General features: G+C 48.5%; 1 protein-coding gene across 1 annotated transcript; it reads left to right on the top strand.

The window, feature by feature from the left end:
* Positions 1 to 7811: 7811 nt before the first annotated feature.
* ENDOD1 (endonuclease domain containing 1) lies at positions 7812 to 21811 on the top strand. The gene is made up of 2 exons (XM_081860517.1): positions 7812 to 8700; positions 20459 to 21811. The coding sequence occupies exons 1-2, from the start codon at positions 8383 to 8385 to the stop codon at positions 21584 to 21586; spliced, it is 1446 nt and encodes a 481-aa protein (XP_081716643.1). The 5' UTR covers positions 7812 to 8382; the 3' UTR covers positions 21587 to 21811.
* The last annotated feature ends 533 nt before the right edge of the window (positions 21812 to 22344 follow it).

Consider the following 22344-nt stretch of genomic DNA (forward strand, 5'->3'; position numbering starts at 1 on the left):
GTGCTAACAGTTGCTCCTCGAAGTCAAGTCGCAACTGCAGCTGCTCAAGCTAAGCACCCTTGGTTTTAACGGTTTTTACACAAAGGAAACAAAGCCGCGAGACGTTTTCGTTTTGCGAAGCAAGCCCATAGGGGAATTCGTCTTGCGAGGCAAATCGCGGGCGAAAAAACCTTTCGTCTAGCGAGTTTTTTGTCTTGCGAGGCATTCGTCTTGCGGGGCACTACTGTATTGCCTCATAAGAAATGGTTTTAAATTGGGTGAATTGAATGGGTGGGGGTTGGGGTGGAGGAGAGGTGGAAAGAAGAGCTAGGGGACACATTCTTCAGGAAATCAGCCCTGAGTGCTCACTGGAAAGACAGATCCTGACGCTGAGGCTCCAATACTTTGGCCACCTCATGAGAAGAGAAGACTCCCTGGAAAAGACCCTGATGTTGGGAAAGATGGAGGGCACAAGGAGAAGGGGACGACAGGACGAGATGGTTGGACAGTGTTCTTGAAGCTACCAGCATGAGTTTGACCAAACTGCAGGAGGCAGTGGAAGACAAGAGTGCCTGGCGTGCTGTGGTCCATGGGGTCACAAAGAGTCGGACACGACTAAATGACTAAACAACAACAAGGGGACACAATCTGGACGGTTCTGCCAGGGGCGCAAGATCATAGAATCATAGAATCATAGAGTTGGAAGAGACCACAAGGGCCATCGAGTCCAACCCCCTGCCAAGCAGGAAACACCATCAGAGCACTCCTGACATATGGTTGTCAAGCCTCTGCTTAAAGACCTCCAAAGAAGGAGACTCCACCACACTCCTTGGCAGCAAATTCCACTGTCAAACAGCTCTTACTGTCAGGAAGTTCTTCCTAATGTTTAGGTGGAATCTTTTTTCTTGTAGTTTGGAACCATTGCTCCGTGTCCGCTTCTCTGGAGCAGCAGAAAACAACCTTTCTCCCTCCTCTATGTGACATCCTTTTATATATTTGAACATGGCTATCATATCACCCCTTAACCTCCTCTTCTCCAGGCTAAACATGCCCAGCTCCCTTAGCCGTTCCTCATAAGGCATCGTTTCCAGGCCTTTGACCATTTTGGTTGCCCTCCTCTGGACACGTTCCAGTTTGTCAGTGTCCTTCTTGAACTGTGGTGCCCAGAACTGGACACAGTACTCCAGGTGAGGTCTGACCAGAGCAAAATACAGTGGCACTATTACTTCCCTTGATCTAGATGCAATACTCCTATTGATGCAGCCCAGAATTGCATTGGCTTTTTTAGCTGCCGTGTCACACTGTTGGCTCATGTCAAGTTTGTGGTCAACCAAGACTCCTAGATCCTTTTCACATGTACTGCTCTCAAGCCAGGTGTCACCCATCTTGTATTTGTGCCTCTCATTTTTTTTGCCCAAGTGCAATACTTTACATTTCTCCCTATTAAAATTCATCTTGTTTGTTTTGGCCCAGTTCTCTAATCTGTCAAGGTCGTTTTGAAGTGTGATCCTGTCCTCTGGGGTGTTAGCCACCCCTCCCAGTTTGGTGTCATCTGCAAATTTGATCAGGATGCCCTTGAGTCCATCATCCAAGTCGTTGATAAAGATGTTGAATAAGACCGGGCCCAAGACAGAACCCTGTGGCACCCCACTAGTCACTCTTCTCCAGGATGAAGAGGAACCATTGATGAGCACCCTTTGGGTTCGGTCAGTCAGCCAGTTACAAATCCACTGAGTGGTAGCATAGTCAAGTCCACATTTTACCAGCTTCTTTACAAGAATATCATGGGGCACCTTGTCAAATGCCTTGCTGAAATCAAGGTAGGCTACATCCACTGCGTTCCCTTCATCTACCAGGCTTGTAATTCTGTCAAAAAACGAGATCAGGTTAGTCTGACACGACTTATTTTTCAGAAATCCATGCTGACTATTGGTGATCACAGTATTCCTTTCTAGGTGCTCACAGACTGTTTGCTTAATGATCTGCTCCAGAATCTTCCCTGGTAATGATGTCAGACTGACTGGGCGGTAATTATTTGGGTCCTCTCTTTTCCGCTTTTTGAAAATAGGGACAACATTTGCCCTCCTCCAGTCTGCCGGGACTTCGCCTGTTCTTCGCTAGATCACCTAGCTACGGCTCTGCTCCCATCATCCCTGACTCTGACTACTGGTCATGCTGGCTTGAACTGATGGGAGCTGGATTCTATAACAATAGCTGAAAGGCCATAGCGCCCCCTCCCCATTGTTTGTTCCTATACCACTTCCTGCCAAATAGGCTTTCTATTACAATTCTTAAACAACACCGTGTAAATTAATTTGACCTCCTCTTCTATATTACTGCCTGCCTTTCTCAGGAGATCATTCACAGATGTTCATCAGGTAACATCTCATTCAGGTGAGCTGATGATGTACATCTGCATATGACCTTAAAAAGTCAGGCACAGATGCACAGGTAGAGATCAAAGTTTATTATATGGTGCTGTTTTAAGTTTGCAACGGATGGAAGGCTGCTGCTAAATTGATAGTCTGGGTGCATGCAGGGCAGGTCCAAGACATTTTTCTGCCCTAGGCAAAGGGCACAATTGGCTCCCTACCCCATTCCACGTAGAAGAGTCACCGTCAACAGTGGGGATGGGATTGCATCTTCCACTGCAACTGGGGCTGCAGGGTAGTTTAGCAGGGCCAATGCACACATGTAATACACATAGCTCTGTCTTCCAGCAGAGTGGAATGGCTAGGATGCTTCAGAAGAACAGCCAGGGAGCCCCAACTGCCGCCCTCCCAGCAGCTGCTGCTTGAAGCGGTTGCCTCATTTTGCCCAATGGCAGAGCCGGCCCTGCAGATACGTCTGGTACAGATGCTGGAATTGTAAATGGTCGTTTAACAAAGGAAAATCACATACCACAGGAGTGAATTGGCATCTCCACCAGTAGCATACATAGTGTTCGTGGTCGGTGGTGCAGGCAGTGGCACTTACCTGACCTGTCACTGATGTTGCTTTGAATTACCAGGAGAGAAAGGAGGAGGATTGAGACGGCGACCAGTTTGGGGCAGTGCAAACACACTGGCAAAATGGTTGTATTGGCTCTGCCAGTGCATCTCCACTGTGCTGACCCCACTGCTGCCTTGCCTCTCTCTCTTGCTCCTGCATGTGTTGCCATTCTGCCCTGCTGACAGCTACTCATACATAGTGATTTGTTAGCAGTTTGTAAGTAAGTCAGAATATATATCTTGTCATGTAATAAGTGGCTGTGGGGTTGCTCATGTCAGAAAGGCCGTAGCTCAGTGTTAGAGCATCTGACTTGCAAGCAGAAGGTCACAATCCCTGGCATTTCTAGTAGGTTTGGAACAGACTCCTGTCTGAAAACCTGGAGATCCGCTGCCAATCAGTGTAGATAGTACTACGTTAGATGCACCAAAGTTCTGACTTCCCATGTCCCATAAGGCAACTTCCCATGTTCCTATTTCCTGTAATTGGGTAGAATTAAAGTGGTTCAAAGCAGACCAGAAATTATTGTGTCATTCAGGCCGGGACACATCAGTGCTCAGGAGAACATACCTGCAATGCATGGCTGTCCTGAAAATGTGAAATAATAATCTTTGCTCATGTGCAGAGTACACCACACCAGATTAATCATAATAAACTTCTTGTGTCTCAGATGACAGAGAATTATCTCCCAGCTGTGGGGAAGGATCTGGATACAGACAGGCATAGAGTCCAAACTTTACATTTTAGAAATTTACTGAAAAATCACAAAAAAGCAAGCAAGAAATAATAGCAGGATTTTCCTCCATTTCTCATTCAATAAATTTTGAACTTAAGTTAGGGGAGAGACTTGCTGGAAGCGGACCCACACACATTTTTTTGAAAATACTCTGGAGTCCAAGGGTATGTTCTGGTGAGAGGGCCAGAGAGGGCCACATTTGATGTTGATGATTTCCATATCTGAAGCTGTCATCATGAACCAAACATCATCTGACATCCACTTCAAAATTCCAACCATTTGATGGAGGCCACTCAACACAGCTAGGACCAAGTCACCAGAGGAAAAGTCATTGAGTTATGGGATGTTGTGCAACACACATGCATGCCTGAATCGGCTGTGTTGTACTGTCACAGCGCAGGTTACTCATTAATTGCACCGTAATTAATGCTTCATTCTTTCTTCATCACTTGCTTCGATGAGGAATGCAATTAGTGCCAACATCCAAAGTGCCAAGATTGACCCAGCAACCAGTGAAATGAGCAAGGAAGTACTTAGTCTAGAGGTTGGTTCCAGAACGAATCCAGAACTAGACATAAACCATTCATACTTTCTCTGCTGTCATGGGCCCTACCACAGTGCAAGATTCTCTGTGAACAAAAGAATCATTATTTTTTAAAAGTCCCAGCAGATGCTTGGCATATAGTACTTTGTTTATTTCATTCATTTATATCAAGGAGGGACGTGGGTGGCACTGTGGGTTAAACCACAGCGCCTAGGACTTGCCGATCAGAAGGTCGGCGGTTCAAATCCCAGCGACAGGGTGAGCTCCCGTTGCTCTGTCCCAGCTCCTGCCAACCTAGCAGTTTGAAAGCACGTCAAAGGTAAATGGAGTTTCTGTGCGCTGCTTTGGTTCGCCAGAAGCGGCTTAGTCATGCTGGCCACATGACCCGGAAGCTGTATGCCGACTCCCTCGGCCAATAAAGCGAGATGAGCGCCGCAGCCCCAGAGTCAGTCACGACTGGACCTAATGGTCAGGGGTCCCTTTACCTTTACCTTTCCCAACCTTCTGAGTTCGTCAACCCCTTAATGAGCTGATAAATTTGTTGTTGACCCCAACCCAAATTCTTAGGAATGAAAAGCCAAGAAGTATCACTATCTAATCGACATTGATAATCACCCACCATCATAAGCAGGAATCATAATATAGAACAAATAAGCAAAGCAGTTGTATTGTGGAACCATCCTATTAAATACAGGCAGTTCTCATTGCCAATAGAGGTGCACTCTGTACATACCTATGCTCTTTATTCATGACAAAACATTTTGGCACCTGAGGTGAACCACAGAATTGCACCTTCCTCTCACCAGGGAAGAAAGGGTGGGGAAAGATCTACGTCAGGAATGAGGGAGGGATAAAAATATACATTAGGATCTGCTGCCTGAGGCAGTCACCTTACCAGACCTTATGGTTGGGCCGGCCCTGTTCCTGAGATACATAGTTCCTAATTAAATTATTCACACTATACATCATAAACATTTTCCCCATTTTGGCCCCCCTTCAACCTCTAGGTCTTTCTTCACCCCTGCGCAGCTCTATTGACCACAGGGGGCCAAGCCTGACCACTTTGGGAAATGCTGATTTAGAGCACTTGACCCTACTTTTCAGCCCAAAAGCCTCACAGTGAGGCTTACAAGCAATGAATTAAATTAGGGCATGTTAAATTTATCAACTTTTGAATTCCGAACAGGCCGGGTGCTGAAAAGTTGTAATATGGCTTGGGAATTCAAAATATATTCTGGTTAAACTAAATTACTGTGGTTTTGCTTTGTAAGTAAAATTGCACAGAAATCATTAAAATAATTGCCAGTTTTGCAGTTATGATGATGATGTCGCAGCATTACCTGACATTTTCAGAAGGTAAAATTAAAATCCTTTGGTTTCCCAAAAGCAGTTTATGTGCTTCTTCATCAGATGTAGACTCACCAAGCTAAATGTTGTTCGGTCACTCAAATAATAGCAATTTGAATTCTTCTCCTGCAAGAACTTATAAACAATATAGTCTCTGCCTGCACACACACCTCACAAAAGGAAAAGCGGATCGGGAGGACTGCAAGGGGGTGGGGAGCAAAGTCAACTCTAGTTTACCCTTCAGTTACAGTTCCCCGCAACCCTTAATGAACTACAGTGCCCCTAATTCTTTGAGGGTGAGAATGTGCTCTGGTTGTGCCTTAACGGTATAGAAAGCAATCTCATGCACAAGAAGCTTGTGTGAAGCAAACTGGTGTAAGTTAAACCTGCGTAAAGTTATGCCAGATTCAGCAGCAAGGTGGCTGCGGTTGCTCTGCCCAAGTCTAGCAGATGGAAAACAAGCCTTTAAAACAGTGTTCTTAGGTTGCCAGGCCATGTGAGCATGCTGAATGGTTTTAGGATCCAGCTTAAATCCCTGCTTTCTGGTTCTGCCCCTCTGAATGTTCCTTTTTGGGGGACTTCCACCAGCCTTGGCTCAGCCAGGCTTGCTGAGCCCCAGGTGAACAAGTTACGCAGATGTGTTGTTGTTGTTGTTGTTTAGTCGTTTAGTCGTGTCCGACTCTTTGTGACCCCATGGACCAGAGCATGCCAGGCACTCCTGTCTTCCACTGCCTCCCGCAGTTTGGTCAGACTCATGTTTGTAGCTTCCAGAACACTGTCTAACCATCTCGTCCTCTGTCATCCCCTTCTGGGGACATCAGGGTCTTTTCCAGGGAGTCTTCTCCTCATGAGTGGCCAAAGTACTGGAACCTCAGCTTCAGGATCTGTCCTTCCAGTGAGCACTCAGGGCTGATTTCCTTAAGAATAGATAAGTTTGATCTTCTTGCAGTCCATGGGACTCTCAAGAGTCTCCTCCAGCACCAGAATTCAAAAGCATCAATTCTTCGGCGATCACCCTTCTTTATAGTCCACCATAAAGATACGCTGATGTATCTTTAGCTTAACCAGGGTTCGGGATTCAACACCAGCTGAACCAGGGGTGAGTGGACTGAGCCAGAGACCCACCACATCCTAAGCAGCTCATCCCAGCACAACGTGCGATAGGATTTGCACACACACACACACACACACACACCAATCCTGGGAACTGTAGTTTGTTAAGGGTGCTGGGAATTGTAGCTCCGGTGAGGGGGAAACTACAGTTCACATTTTCTTTGAGATGGGTGGGAGATGCGCTTTAAATGTATGGTGCATACACAGCATTTTGAGGTTCATAATGGATAGGGCGCAGAGTGAAATAAAAAATAAACGATCCCAGCCCTAATACTGGGGGATGGCTTGCAGCCCAGTATTATATTGCATGCTTTGCAAGCAGAAGGTCCCACGTTCTAGCCACCTCTAGATTGAACTGGGAGAGATCCCTGTCTGAAACCTTGGAGAGGTGCTGTCTGTCAGTGTAGACCAGCGGTCAGCAACCTTTTTCAGCCATGGGCCGGTCCACCGTCCCTCAGACCATGTGGTGGGCTGGACTATATTTTTTTTTTGGGGGGGGGGGAAATGAACGACTTCCTATGCCGCACAAATAACCCAGAGATGCATTTTAAATAAAAGTACTCATGTAAAAACAGGCTGATTCCCAGACCGTCCCTGGGCCGGATTGAGAAGGCGATTGGGCTGCATCCGGCCCACGGGCCTTAGGTTGCCTACCCCTGGTGTAGACAATACAAAGCTTGATGGACTTAGACAGCTACCTCGGTTTAAGGCAGCTTCCTTAGTAGAATCCTTTTACGTCGCGGCCCCAAGCAGCTGATTTCAGGTTTCATGCAAGAGCAGCAAACTGCTACTTATTTACTTTATTATAATTATTGTACTTTTATAACCTGGACAAGGGAAAAGGCTCCTGGCTGTGCGATTTTCTCCCTCGGGTGCCAAAGCACCTTCTCCAGCCTTGGGCCACCTTGACTTTGATGGGGGGATGGGCATTTTGCGGCTCAGCCACTGCACGCAAAACCCGCGCGCTGCTGCTGCTGCTGCTGCGTAAAACCCCCTCCCTGTGACCCGCTGGCTGGAGAAGGGCGTCGCAAGCGCGCCATGATCGGCTTAGCCGGAGCCACCGACCCGCTGCAGCCTCGTCTCTCTTTCCCCCTAAGTGGCTGGAAGGCCGGGCTGGCCGGGTGCTGCATGGGGGCGCGGGGAGGAGGTTCTGGCCGAGCCACCCGAAAGGCGCGCTGCTGGGGATCCCCACTGCAATGCGGTCCTCTCTCCACCCATCCTCTCTCTTCCTCTCCCTCCGCCTGACACCAGCCGTGGCCCGGAGCCAAAAAAAGAGAGGAAGATAGCCTGGCGCTGATCGAGTGACGTAAGGGAGGCAATAACTCGGGCTATTTCTTCCTCCCCTCCCCTTCCTTCCTCCCTCTTCCCGATCGGCGGCCTGCACGCCTCTGAGCGCGTGCAGAGCGCCCATTTTCGCTTTTGCGGCGTGTGTCACCACGTGTTGGCGCTGCGCGCGGAAAGGCTCCTCGCGCCTGCCTGCGGTTTCGGGTTTCACTTCCCTCCTTTAAAGGCTGCGCCGCGCGCCCAGGCGCGCACACCCGCACACCCGCGCGCCTCTGTCGCCGCAGCGTCTGCTCTCGCCCTTTCCCCCCCGCTGCCAAGAAGAGCCAAGCGGATCGCATCCTCTCCTCGCCCGGGAGAAACTTCAGGCAATCCTCGGCGCGGCGCAGGAAAGATGCGGACCTCGCTGCCTCTGCTGGCGGCCGTGGCGCTGGCCTTGGCCGGCTGGGCGCAGGGCGAGGTGGTGGCCACGAAGGGAGGAGAAGAAGCCGCGGGCTTCGGAGACTGCGACGGCTTCTTCTACCAGCGGACGCCTCCCGAGGGGCTCCCGGGGCAGCCCGGGGATCAGCACGTGAAGATCTGCCAGAAATACAACCAAGAGCCGCGCTTCGCCACCCTCTACAGCACGCGGGACAGGATCCCCCTTTACGCGGCTTTTCTGTACACGGGAGGCGGCCAGAGCGGGGAAGAGAGATGGCTGGTGGAGCCGCAGGTGAGGAGGGAAGCGGCGGGTGGTATTACTACTGATGATGATTTCTGTCAATATGTTGTGAATCGCCCAGTGATCTTTGGATGAAGGCCGATACACACATTTTATTTATTATATATATATATACACACACAACACACAATATCTGTCCTTCTCCAGCAGTTCCAAGGCTGGGTTACAAGCTAAAATTCATATTTCAAAACAGTTAAAATAGATTATAGGAACAGTGTAAGCTGGCCAGTTTTCTGTTTTTTATTCTGCAATATTATGTTGTGAACTGCCCTGAGATCTACAGGTATAGGGCAGTATACAAATTTAATAAGTAGATTAGGGGGGGGCAGGGGGAGTGGATTTTGCAAAGCACCAGGTCAGGGCAGCTTGCTGTGAAACGGTTTGCCCCAATCATTGTTACTTAAGGAAAGCTATTGGCTTTGGAACTCGCTGCCACGAGAGGAGATGGCTTTTTCCCATCTACGAAGGAAGGGATTAGGCATCAGAACAGAGCCTGGTACTTGGATGAGGCCAGTGGCCTGGCTGGTCCAGCGCCCTGGTCTCGACAGGTGCCTGCGGGAAGCCTGTAAGCAGGAGAGGATGGGGCTCTGCTGGACAGCCCTGCTGTTGGAAACAACGAGAGAGGATTAGCTGTTGCCTCCCTGCTTTGCTCTTTGCCACTGTGGGAAGGAGGACGCAGAAGGGGATCACCCTGCAGGGGTGCACCTAGGTCATTGGAGACTAGGCATTTAATGGCCTTGGAGAGCTCCCCTCCTTCGCACTTCAGAAGGCAACGGCCATTACTTCAAAATGTGTTAAGCCAGCAAGCCAGCCTCCAGAGCAATCTTGATTATTCTGCTGGCTGAGACTCCAGACTTCTAGTGTGGCACTGTTGTGCTGGGTTTGCGTGCGGAAGACATAGCTTCAGATGTGATCTCCGAGCCTTCTTTCATATTCTAGGGCACCTTGGAGACCAGACAGGGAGCTATAACCAATCCTGGTGTTTTTTTTACCTGTGTGTCTTTCTGATGGAAGTGTTTGCTGCATTCTGGAGTGACGGCTTGTCTCTTCTCTCTCCCCCACCTGTCTACTCCGACTGGCAATTCCAACAGCAGTAAGGTTCTTCTCCTCCCCTTGCGCATCGAGAGCATATCCGAAAGCACATTATTTTGTGCTGCGAGATTCAGAGCACAATGATGTCAGGGGGAGGATTGTCACATGGGGGGGCGGCGGCTCCATGTGTCTTTTTCGTTGGCCCTCTCCGCATTTAGTACCCATTCATGACAATCCCATTTTATACTCTCAAGAACCCTGCGAGTTTGGTTGGGTTGAGAGGCAGCGTCACCCAAAAGCAACCCATTGAGTATCGTGAGCCGAGATTTGAACCCAGGGCTCCCAGTTCATCATTCATGCTGGCACTCTCTTCCATCTTAAAGTGGACGCAGGCTTCTGACAGCGATCGATTGTGCAACTTGCCAAGGATTGCACCTGTGTTACAGCCATGTAGGGGCCTCTCGAATGTTCACTCGGGGATGTTGAGAGTTGCCCCGAGGCCCCTATTCCTCTCACGGAGAAGAGGGATTGATTGTTAAACTGCTCTGGGGATCATAGCTCTGTCAGGGAGATCTAGGCTGAGACTGGCAAAGCCATGCTTGGGCCAGGTGGATGAGTGAGAAAGAGAAGCCTTGGGGTGTTATTTGAGATTCCCCAAGGAAGGGGAATTTTAAAAAAAACACCCCGCTGCAAAAGCTTGGGAGCTACAGCTCCCTACTTTACAGATGACAGTTTTCAGTTTGAAAGGCTGTTGGGTCCAATCCTGGCTTAAGGATAAAGAGCCCCTAAAAGGGAGAACAAGGCTGCATACAAAACCCAAAGAGAATCCTGGGAATTGGCGTACTAGGAGTTATAGCTCTGTGAGGAGTGAGCTACAGTTCTCAGGATTCTTTGCCAGGGGTGGTGGCATATGAACTTCATATCTATGGGGTGTAGGCTGCCTAGAAAAGGCCGCAAAGTTGCCCGTCAGCCGTGAGCACCTAGAGAGCAGATTGAGCAGCTGCACACAGGTCAGTCTTCCTCACTGTGCAGCAATGCCAATTTCTGTTTAATCTGAAGCAATTGCTTCTAAATTTGCATCTGTTCGTGTAAATTGGCAGGTGCAAACTTGTGCCTTCTTTTTAATTATGATGCTGCATTTCCTCCCTTTGGGAAGTAGCTACCTCAGGAAGGAAATTAGAAAGTGTGCTGATGGAGTCTCTTAGCAGGCAGGAGGAGCAGAACATTGGCCTCAGCATACACACACACAACCAGATGTGGGGGACCTTTGGCCTTCCAAATGTTGTTGGACTACAACTCCCTTCTGCCCCAAGCAGCAAGAGCAGTGGTCCAGAAGTCATAGTCCCATAACACACCTGGGTGAACACAAGCTTCTTTCTCCCCGATATGTATAATTAAGAAAAATCCAAGAAACCAGGTGAGGGTTGTTAGGGATGATCTCCCCCTTCCCCTCACATCTGGCAGGGTTGCCAACATTTCTTTCCTCATCCAGCAAGATTCCTGCACCTGCAACACCTGTATGGCAGGCAACAAAGAACTACTGAAAAGTAGCACACCTATGCTGGAGAGAAATAATAGTTCAGCTCAGTTTCCTCCTTTTGGGTCACGTCTACAGGCAGAAGAAACCTCAGCACTCTTGGCTAAACCAGAGGTGGGAGCCCCTCTGAGATGTTGTTAGACTACAACTCCCATCATCCCCAGCAGCCAGCATGGCCATTAATCAGGGGATGGTGGGAGTTGTGGTCCAGTGACACCTGCAGTCATTCTTTGGGGGAAGCTATGGTTGCTTAAGGGGACGTGGTTGGCGCTGTGGTGTAAACCACTGAGCCTTGGGCTTGCCGATTGGAAGGTCGGTGGTTCAAATCCCCACGACAGGGTGAGCTCCTGTTGCTCGGTCCCTGCTCCTGCCAGCCTAGCAGTTCGAAAGCACGCCAAAAAGTCTTAAGTAAATAAATAGGTACCACTCTGGCGGGAAGGTAAACGGCATTTCCGTGCACTGCTGTGGTTTCACCAGAAGCAGCTTAGTCATGTTGGCCACATGACCTGGAAAAACTGTCTGTGGACAAACGCAGGCTCCCTCGGCCAGTAAAGCAAGATGAGCGCCGCAACCCCGGAGTCATTCGCGAGTGGACTTAACTGTCAGGGGTCCTTTACCTTTTTTTAAATGGTTGCTTAAAGTGGTATAACACTGCTTTAAATGTATACAATGGTACCTCCAGTTGCGGACAGGATCCGTTCTGGAGCTCTGGTTGGATCCCGAGGTTTCCGTAACTGGAAGGACTGCTTCTGCGCATGTGCACGTAGTGAAACATTCCTGGGTTTGTAAGCTGAGGTGCTACTGTACTGCGGACAGAGCCAAGTGCCCTAAAGTTCGAGTAGCCAATCTGCAGCAAGGGGCACAGAGGTGACAGAGGCTGCAGAAGTTTGTGGCGCACCTGGGCGAAAATAGGCGGAACCACAGGCCTGCTGTGGCGCAGAGCCAGCCTTACATTCCTAGCTGCCTCTCCAGAGCTGTGCTTGCTGCTGTTGCCTGTTCCCAGGCTCAGTGGAGGAGAGGTTAAAACCGCACAAGCCACTGAGATGGGTGGGGCTGTTCTTGCAGCGTGCACTGCAGCGACTTGGGCATGCTTGCTGAGAAGGATGCACATGGGTAGTTGTCAAGACTTCCTGCTTTGATAAAACCATTGGATGCAGGAACACAGGAGGAAGGCTCATAGCTTAGTGGTAGAGAATCATGCTTTGCATGCAGGTTCAATTCCTGGAATCTCCAGATAGCAGCTTGGTGGCCGTTGCAAAACCTTGCAGGAGCGAATCCGCTAATTTTAACTCTACGTTGCATGACAAACTGCTTTCTTTTGTCTCTCCTGAATCTTCCAACGTTCGTCTTCATGGCCCCGAGTTTTAGTGTTATGAAGGAGATCCACCGACTTTCTCCCTATCCCCATCCATCATTCCTTCGCCACTTTACTTTACTAAAAATACTGTGACCTTTCCTCCTTGGGGAGCTGCTCCAACCCCTTGACCGTTTTGGTTGCCCTCTTCTGAACCTTTCCCAACATCCCTTTTGAGCACAAAATAGGGGTGTGCGCAGTTTGTCCTTCCGGGAAGGAGCGTCTGTCGTTGCTGATTTTCTTGGAGGACCTCTGGCCATGACTGTGGTTCCCACAGGAAGGAGTCGGAGGCTGTCTCCCGAGGGAGCCAAGAATGGTGCCAACCTCTGCCCTGACCCCCGCGGTACACAAATAGTCTTCTCCAAACAGACAGAGGCTTGACTCCAAAAATGAATAGGGAAGGAAAAAGGCAAGAGGGGTGGGCGGTCGCCAGCTATTCTTTGCACACAAACGCATCCCATTGTCATGGCCCCCCTGCTCATCGGCAACAGAGCCGTCTGCAGAGGCTTCAAGAGGGGCATTGTCTGCGGAGGCCATTAGCCTGTTTGGCAGCGATGCTTTTAGGCATGCGCCTTGCCAGCTGATGCTCTGCAAGGATCGCCCTTTCAGCTGCAGGGACATGCACAGGGCACTTCCTGCTAGCCCCAAGGGGGGAGAAGGGCTTGTTACCACTCTAATCTTAGGAGCTGTAAAGGGAAGCATCAGCAACATTCAGAGACAGATACTGCTTTCCTCTTGGGACCTTGAGGAAGCAAAACCCCCGAGATACAAAACTGGCATGCCAGCCACAGAGCCTTTCTCCCCCACTGATGTCACTGTCAGCCGGGTTCTCCCAGGGTTGTCAGCTGTGGGCCAATTATCTCACCACAGGAGGGAAGAGGCTTTTTAGCTTGGAGCTGGTGCAGCAAAACTGGGCAGGGAGAAGTTTCTCCTCCCTAAAACTTGTGGGCATCCAGCAAAATTGACTCTGTTGGAAGATTCGGGACAGGCGCAAGAAAATACTGCTCCATACAGTGCACCATTGAACGGTGGAGTTTTCTCTCGCAGGAGGCAGCAATCGCCACAAAATTGGATGGCTTGGGGGGGGGTGAGGATTAGATCGGGGTTTCCCAAACTTGGGTCTGCAGCTGGTTTTTTGGGACTACAACTCCCATCGTCCCTAGCTAGCAGGACTGTTGGTGAGGGATGATGGGAATTGTAGTCCCCATACAGCTAGGGAAACCCTGGATTAGATAATGGAGAATTAGGCTATCAACAGTTACTATATGGCTGTGTTCTTTCTACACTGCCAGAGGTGGCATGTCTTTGAACACTGGTTGCTGCCAGTCCCAGGTAGGAAAGACTTTTGTTGTACCCAGGTTCTCTTTGGGGAATTCCCAGAGACATCAGGATGCTGGACTCGATGGGCTTTTGACCTGAACCAGCAGGGCTCTTCTCATGTTTTTAAGAGACATTCTCCACTTCCTCAGTCCTTCGGGGAGTGGTAGAGGAATGTGCAGAGAGCTTTCAGCCAGCTAGCCCAGGGGGGAAGGTGTGTCTGGCAAGGTTGCAAGAAAACAATACAGTACAGTATTTTGAAATAAGAAACGTTGGCTGTGGTGCAGGGCACAGCTGAAACCCAAGGTTGCGGGGAGGGTGTGTTTGCAGAAGAGACCGGTTGCTCTTTTCTTCAGTTCCTGAACTTGCATTCTTTTGCATTTTCTGCTTCAGACTGGGAGAGAGCAGATTGCTGCAAACCGCCTGTCAAACTGGATGGCAGTGGCCTGGTACACGCACGCAACACCCGTCGCTTGATAACTGCAGTGTCAGATGGGTGGCTTGCATGTCTAAATGAGCTAAAAGCTGTGGACGGTGCTTTCGTACTCTCACCTGAAAGCCGGTGCTTCTCAGTGGAGGCAGATCATACATTCAGCGGACAGTGGAGCATTCGAGGGTAGGGTGGGAACTGGCTCCAAGCATGGGAGCAATTAACTGCAATTTGGCAGCGATGCTTTTAGGCATGCGCCTTGCCAGCTGATGCTCTGCAAGGATCTCCCTTTCAGCTGCAGGGACATGCACAGGGCACTTCCTGCTAGCTCCAAGGGGGGAGAAGGGCTTGTTACCACTCTAATCTTAGGAGCTGTAATTAACGTCTGAAACAGGCCTGAGTGAGGATTTGCACTTGGGCATTCACATTCCAAGTTGAGAAGACTTGCCCACACGGAAAAGTGTCGCCCATCATTCGTGATGCTGTTGTTGTCATGGTGATGTGGCTAGGGATGGGCGAATGTGCCAATCTCACTTTGTCATTTTAGTATTTAGTATTTTAAATTTTAGACGTTTTAGGGTACGGTTGTAAAACTTTACTAGTAGTTTCCTCTTTTGCAAGCCGCTTGGAGGTTTTTCGCAACCAAGCGGTGTATACATTTTATGGAATAAATAAATGGAAATTCAAAAATTGCAAAGTCATTTCCCCTGATATAACATTTTGGGGGGTATGTTTTCATGTGTTTATACGCACATTTAACCTTTGTGTGTGCCTCTCATTACTTACCTAGAGAACTGCACAGCAAATTTGGGGAAACGTGAAATTTGGAGGTCGGCTGTGCTTTCTTGGTCCGTGCATTATTCTGAAAAGTGCAAATTTAGATATTTTAAACACAAAGTGCATCAGATCCCACCCCTAGCTGCCTGGTACTGGTCTGATCTGATCAGGGAGGATACGAAGGAGTGCCGTGGGATGTGTTCTGGACCCGTTCTACCTGAGGAACTGCATGACAATGCCTGGTGCAGAAGTAGCCCCAGAGCTGGGGCGAGTGACATAGTCAGGCCATCTGCTCTGTGAGATTGCAGAGGCTTTAATTGCCGGGGACCCGCATCAGATTACAGGCAAGGGGGGAAAGCACATGCTCTACCCCAGCCCTTGAAATACCAAATAGCCTTTGTAAATACCAGCGAGGGTAATGGACATAAATTTTTAATAGCCGTGTGTTCAAGACGGAAAGGGCAGGAAGCTGCAGACAAAAGGACAACATCTGCTAGCGCAACAGCAGTGGCACAAGATAAGATGTCCTTGCTTATGCTCCTGTTCGGCTACCCATGTCCATATGTACACACATTGTTGCTAAAGAATGTTTTTATCCAGGGTCGTGGGCAATAGCTTAGCTCTCTGTGTGTTCTGTACAGTGGTACCTCGGGTTAAGAACTTAATTCGTTCTGGAGGTCCGTTCTTAACCTGAAACTGTTCTTAACCTGAGGTACCGCTTTAGCTAATGGGGCCCGCCACTGCCGCCGCCGCACAATTTCTGTTCTCATCCTGAGGTAATGTTTTTAACCTGAGGTACTATTTTGGGTTAGCAGAGTCTGTAACCTGAAGCGTCTGTAACCCGAGGTACCACTGTATTAGGCAATTTCATAGAGGATAAGTCTAGAAACCACTATGATAGCTAAGCTGAGCCTCCCTGCAGAGTGGCAGCTACCTGAGAATATCATGTGCTAGGAACGAATTGAGAGGGAGTGGCGTTCACTACCTCATGCCTTGTTTGTGGCCTTCCTGGGTGCTTCTGCCTCCGTGGACAGAACCGGAAACAGAATGTGGAGCTGGAAGGAAATTTGGTCTGATCCAGGCTCATCTCATGTTCTTACCTTTCTTCCCCTATCACTGTAGTCTGTGCCAATGCACGACTGGGCTGCTTTTCCTCTCTCTCAGGTTCTTTCAGCACCAGCAGGCATGGGTTCAGCAGGTAAAGTTTTCCCCTGTGTCAGGATGATGTGATGGGGGAAAGGCTTAATGTGTGGAATGTCTGCCATGCATGCAGCTATTTAAGCTTCAGGAATTCAGCTTGGGTTGAGAGGGGTTAGTTCTGTGTTTTGTCAACTCCTCCCTAGTCCCAGCCTCTCAGTACATTGCCTCTTCCTTTTGGAATCCTAAATATTCCTCTACATATTCTAATAAGGGACTATGAATTTCCTCCTACTCTTCAGCACCTAACTTCCCATTCCCCCCTGACTGACCAGGAGATTCTCTTTTTCCAGCTGCTTAACCCATTTCACCCCCTCCAACCATCTCCGGTGAAGCAGCAGTGTCTCCAAACTATGATTTTGGTCAGTCTTCCCTAACCAGTTGTCCTCTAGGTGTTTAGGACTGCAACTCCCATCAGACCCGGTGTGTTGGCAGGGGCTGATGGGAATTGTAGTCTGAAAAACCAGGAGAGCGACAAGTTGGGGAAGGCTGATTTTGGTGACGTCGCTTCCCAAGTGTCCCAGTGGACAAAGCACTGGATTTGGAGAAAAGACTCTGGTTAAACCTCCAACTTCAGCGTTTGGCTGCAGATCAATAACCCTTTCTTTCCTCAGCTTCACATCTCTAAAGACGGAAGAACACTTACCTGATTTCTGACTGAGTTGGGCAGGGGGCTGAGATAAAGTTGGCAGCAATATGCAGTATCAGTAGTAAATAGCAGTTGCTGTCCCATTTTCCTTGTTCCAAGTATTTAGTTACATGAAGAAAACTTTGGATCACTTATCCGAAACCTAATACATAGGCTGCAATTTGAGAATAATCCCAGGCTGCTGTTTGGCTGATAAAAGTGAATGAGTATAAAACTAGCAAACAGTGGACACAGGTACACAGCCCCTCCCCTCCCAATACAGTGGGAGAAAATGGTGGTACCCAAGGCATTGGATTCCATTTTGGCAGCGAGAATGCGTATTTCTTTCTTAAGATAATTTCTACCCTACACTTCTGTTCCAATAGCAATAGTCAGGGCCAAATGTAGCCCCCTCCAAGAGACCCCCTATTCCCCTCACAGAGCTACAATTCCTAGAGTTCCCTGGGAAGGAGAGCTTGATTGTTAAACCGCTCTGGCTGTTGTAGCTCTGTGCGGGAAATAGGTGTTTCTCGAAAACCTTTGGCACCCTTAACGACCTGCACTTCCCATGATCCTTTGCGGGAACCAGTGACTGCTTAAAGTGGTATGACGCTGATTTAAATGTTTAGTGCACATGGGGCCTAAAATAACGGTAGTGTGGTCTTCCCAGGTCCCCCTCCCTCCAGTTTTGGCAAGTAGCCGCAGGCTGTGTCCGAAAGGCACATGAAGCCCCCTCTTTGCTGAAGTGAAGGAGGTCTGGAGCTAGTCAGGGCCTGGATGAGTGCCCACATGAGAACCACAGGGCTCATTGATGGGAAAACAAGTGTGATATAAATGTAATTAGTAAAACAGAAAGGCTCATCCAACTCCAGCTTGGGCTAGTAGCCATGGCTGGCGAGGCTGTGCGTGCTTTTGCATGGGCGGTGGTGTTCTGGGTGCCGAGAAGCATTCTCCCATTGCAGCAAGCTGGTACCCATCATTATCAAGCTTAGTGTCGTCCTCTTTACAGGAGCTGGAGAAAGAGAGGAGGGATGTGGGTGAGGACCGGGTGGTTGCTAGGCAACCGCAGCACAGCTAACCAGTTGTTAAGCAACTACAGCAATCGGGAGCCATCCTTCACAGCATAAACAGCTCCTGCTCCCTCATTAGGAAGAGAAGAAGGGAAGAACATTGTCCAGATGCTTCTGTAATTGCAGGCATCACAGCGCAGGGGGATGCTTCCGGCTGTTAAATATAAGAGGAGCTAACCTGATTAGCAGCAGACAGGGCTTGGTTTTTGAGCTAGGAATCGGCACTGGAGACAAGGAACAGCCATGCGCTCTCCTGGAATACGTAAAGCAGTAAGAGAGACCAGGGGAGTGGAAGAAGCAAACAGAGAGATGGCTTTTCTCCCTCATAATACTACAACTTGGGGACACCCAATGAAGTTGAGTATTGGGTGGATCAGGAGGACAGGCGAAAGGAGGTACCTCTTTTGCAGAGCATGAAGTTAAACTACAGAATTCACTACAAGATGTCCCAGTGGCCACCAACAACCCCTCAGCCCCAGCCAGCATGGGCAATGGCCGGGGTGATGGAATTTGAAGTCGGTAACATCTGGAAGGTCAGAAGTTACCCCATCCCATCCTCATCCTAGAGACTCAACAACTCCCAGCCAGCCAGCTGAAGATCTGGCATTAAGGACAAGGTGGGAAGACTATCGCTTGCAGGATGGCTGGAGCCCCAGTCCTTGTCTGCTTAGATATTACACAATAGCACCAGAAGGACTATGACAGCCTTGCAAATAAGCCCACAGACATTACTAGCCTGCTTCTTCTTTTTACCAGCCAACTAAGAAGCTGCTAGTTTGCATCTTTGGTTGTAACAGAAGGAAGTCCCCTCCTCCATAGTCCTCATGAGAATTCGGGCTACTTGCAGGGTACTTAAAAAAGGAAAATTGGCTTCTACCAACCAAACTGGTGGGATGGGTGGAATGATTTGTCTCTCCTCTGCCAGCCTGTTTGGCTTCCATGGTGGTCACAGAGGAAAGGGCTCTTCTACCTTCAAGACTTGCATGGAAGCCAGGTGGAGCAGTAAATAAGAGAGAGGGTGAGAGATGGACCCATACTTCCTCCACCAAACCACTCACTCACCTGTATGGAATTCCTGATTGCCCCTGGGTACCAGGTGAGCTATGAAGTACAAGGGTAGATGATGCACATTCCAGGAATGGCTCTAAGGATGGAGGCTGATTGGCCATGATTCACACTGACTCCCTGACATTCCATTCATTTGTATGCGTAATTGAGTTGTTCCAAAAGCTGGTTCTGATGCAATGTCTGCATCACACACACAAGTGTCATTTGGAAAAGGGCATCCTAGCGGTCACTCTGCTACTAGAGACCTCTGGAACAGGCACATTCCTTTAGGTGACTCAGGAGAAATGCGTCCTCAACCTATGTAATAATCTGAACCTGGCAAAAAGCTGTGTAATGTAAGAGGCGTGTCCACCTGTTCAAAATTCTACATTGCTTGTGGCAAAGGCACTGATTGGCCAAGTTGGCATGGAATGCTGCTTACGGATATTTCAACTACTCAGTGAAATGAGGTTGTCAGGATGTTTGTAGATCAGCTTCTGTAAGGGAAGGGAGAACTGCCAGTTTGGCTGGAATTGTAAAAACTTTGTTATTGTAATAACCTTGCAAGAGGTGTGGTTTTGCAAGACAATCTAGGAATACAGATGCAAAGGACCAGGAAGACCTGAAGGAAAAGTGAGGAATAGGTCTCATATTAAAAGGTAGCAGCGCTACTGGGGATACTGTTGACTGTATCAACATAGAGGTTTTATTAATAAATGTTGTGTACAACAGTAAGTGTATCTCTGTAATTTGGAGACAGCAGTAATTACCAGTGTGTCTTTTAAATATGATGGGTTGTATCTAATGCTAGTCCTATTCAGTAAACCCACTGAAGTAAACATACATTAATTTCAATGGGTCTACTCTGAGTAGCAATTAGTTGAATGCAATCCAGGGCATGGACGTAGCCAGGATTTATGTTGGGGGAGCTAGGATTTATGTTAGGGGAGCAGAACTGAGCTATCTGTGACGCGTTTGTCAGCTAAGTATTTTTATTTATTTACTTGATGTAACCATTAAGTTACATTGCATGAATTGCAAATTTTTCAATGTCAGGTTTTGACGTTAATACTTTTTTTTTTACAAATTTAAAATTCAAGACTTCAGAAATACCACAAACACTGAACTCCACCTGAATCCCTGTCTATGGTTTTGTGTTCAATTAGAGAAATGGCTGGCAAGTTTTAAATCACAAACTTTCCTTGTTCTTGTTTAAAGGCTTGAGACAAAATGTAAAATTTGAAATTAGTCTTAAGGTTTCTAGTATCTGGATTGTCCAGGAAATTGCACACAGGGCCCGAGAAATTTAATGAGTGACCCTTGTTCTAAAATCCAATTATTTCTCTTGTTCACATTTCAGATCGATGATCACGAAAATGGCCTGGAAGGAATGATGCCGGAAGTTGAGGTCACAGGTTCAGTGGACAACTTGGGGTCCAAGCAGGCCCTCACAGCAGACTATGTGGATTCTGGCTACGAGAGGGGGCAGCTAAACCCTAGTTCTCTCCATAATGGCGACCACGAGATAGCCACCTACACACTGACCAATGCGGTGCCGTTGACCCCACCTCTCCATGAGATATGGCACTGGGAGATTGAGAGCCTGGTAAGCCAAGCCTTGGCTCCACACTGTGACAATGGGAAGGGTCTCTATCTTGTTTCCGGGGCAATTCCTTCCACCCTCAAAGTGAAGGACAAAGTCTCTGTCCCCGAGTCTCTCTGGCTGGCCGCCTGCTGCGATGATGGTTCCAAGACCTGGTCTTTGGGATTTATTAAGCAGGCAACTGCTGAGAATCGCCTGGAAGACCTCACTGTGGAAGCCCTTGAGAAGAAGCTCCACGCAGGAGCTCAACTGTTTAAGAACCACTGCGGCCAAGACAGACACGACCCCAAGAAACTGGAGGAGGTCCACCATGCTGTGAAACACGTCCGAGCTAAGGAACCGGTGCCACAAGCGAAGAAGTCCACCACAGGCCAGCACACCGGCACACAGCCAAAGGAGGAGAGCGGCTTTCTGAAGAAGTTGTTTTATTTCATCGTTACACCTATCTTCAAACTGCTGAAATTGGTCGTCTACCTGGTTGGCTATATTGTGAAATGCACCTTCTCTCTCCTGTGGCGCCTCATCCAGACAATCGCCGGAGGGGTGTTCACCTTCATCAAAGGAATTGCCACAGCGCTGCTCAATGTCTTTGTTGACGTGGCTCGCGTGGCCGTCAACATCCTGAACGGCATTGCCCAAAACATCTACAGCGTCCTGATGGTTACATACAAGATTCTCAGCATCCCTGTGAACGTGATCCTAGACATCGTGTCCTTCCCTTTCTACACCCTGGGTGCCATCCCTACAGTCCTCCGAGATATCGCCTCAGGTATTGGTGGATTATTCTTACTGGCAATTGATGCCACAACAAGCATTGTGAAGGGCCTAAATTACATCGTTTCGCATTTAGCCAAAAGGTTCCTTCCTAAGATTTACGATGCCTGAAAAGCGGTGTGAGAAAGCGAATGGCTATGAAGAACTGTGGGGAAAGAAACCCAAAGCAATACTTTCCGATATGTTGCTAATCTCCTGCTGTTCCTATAAAGTATTTATTTGTGATGACATTAACAGTAATGAACCGATGTTCTGGTAACATGGGTGAGCTTCATGCCCCCTTCCCCTCCTGAAGGGGCATTTTATGGCAAAATTAAATGTTCACTTATTGTAAAATGTTGCACTTTGGGTGGCTGGTTGACCTTTCCGTCTCATGTCAAGTCTTTTGAGAACCAGGAAAAGTTCTGAACAGGAGAAAAACATTCACCCTCTCTACTAGAATATATGAAAATGGTGGATACAGAATCCTCTGCAGTGATTGAACCTGCCAAAATACTTCTCTTTGTAGTAAGTCTGCAGCATAAGCAGAGAACCTTACGGGGGGGGGGGCAGGGTTTTTAGAGATTTTGAAGAAATCATTTTCCCAAGTCAAGAATTATCTATGGAGAGGAAAGTCGCTTTCCAAATTTTCCTTTTTGGTTTAGGCTTTAACTCAATGATAAGAGAGCACCCTTGGCATGTGGAGGGTCCCACATTCAATCTTTGACATCTCCAGTTAAAATAGGGGTCTTTTCCAGCCCAGTTCTCTATCTGAGATCCCAGTTGAGCCCATCAAGCAAAGGATACAGCATTCGGCTGGCCAGTGCTCTGACTCATTGTAAGAATTATTTTTGCACTTTTTTGCACTACTTCCTCCTTCCCCCCACTCC

Source organism: Podarcis erhardii (assembly GCF_964252035.2).
Source record: "Podarcis erhardii genome assembly, chromosome: 4".
Taxonomy (NCBI): domain Eukaryota; kingdom Metazoa; phylum Chordata; class Lepidosauria; order Squamata; family Lacertidae; genus Podarcis; species Podarcis erhardii.

Excerpts from the sequence above, each read along its gene's own strand:
- ENDOD1 (XM_081860517.1), top strand. The coding sequence starts at position 8,383 with ATGCGGACCTCGCTGCCTCTGCTGGCGGCCGTGGCGCTGGCCTTGGCC. Across the intron at positions 8,701-20,458 it reads GATGGCTGGTGGAGCCGCAG|ATCGATGATCACGAAAATGG; the intron begins GTGAGGAGGGAA and ends TTCACATTTCAG.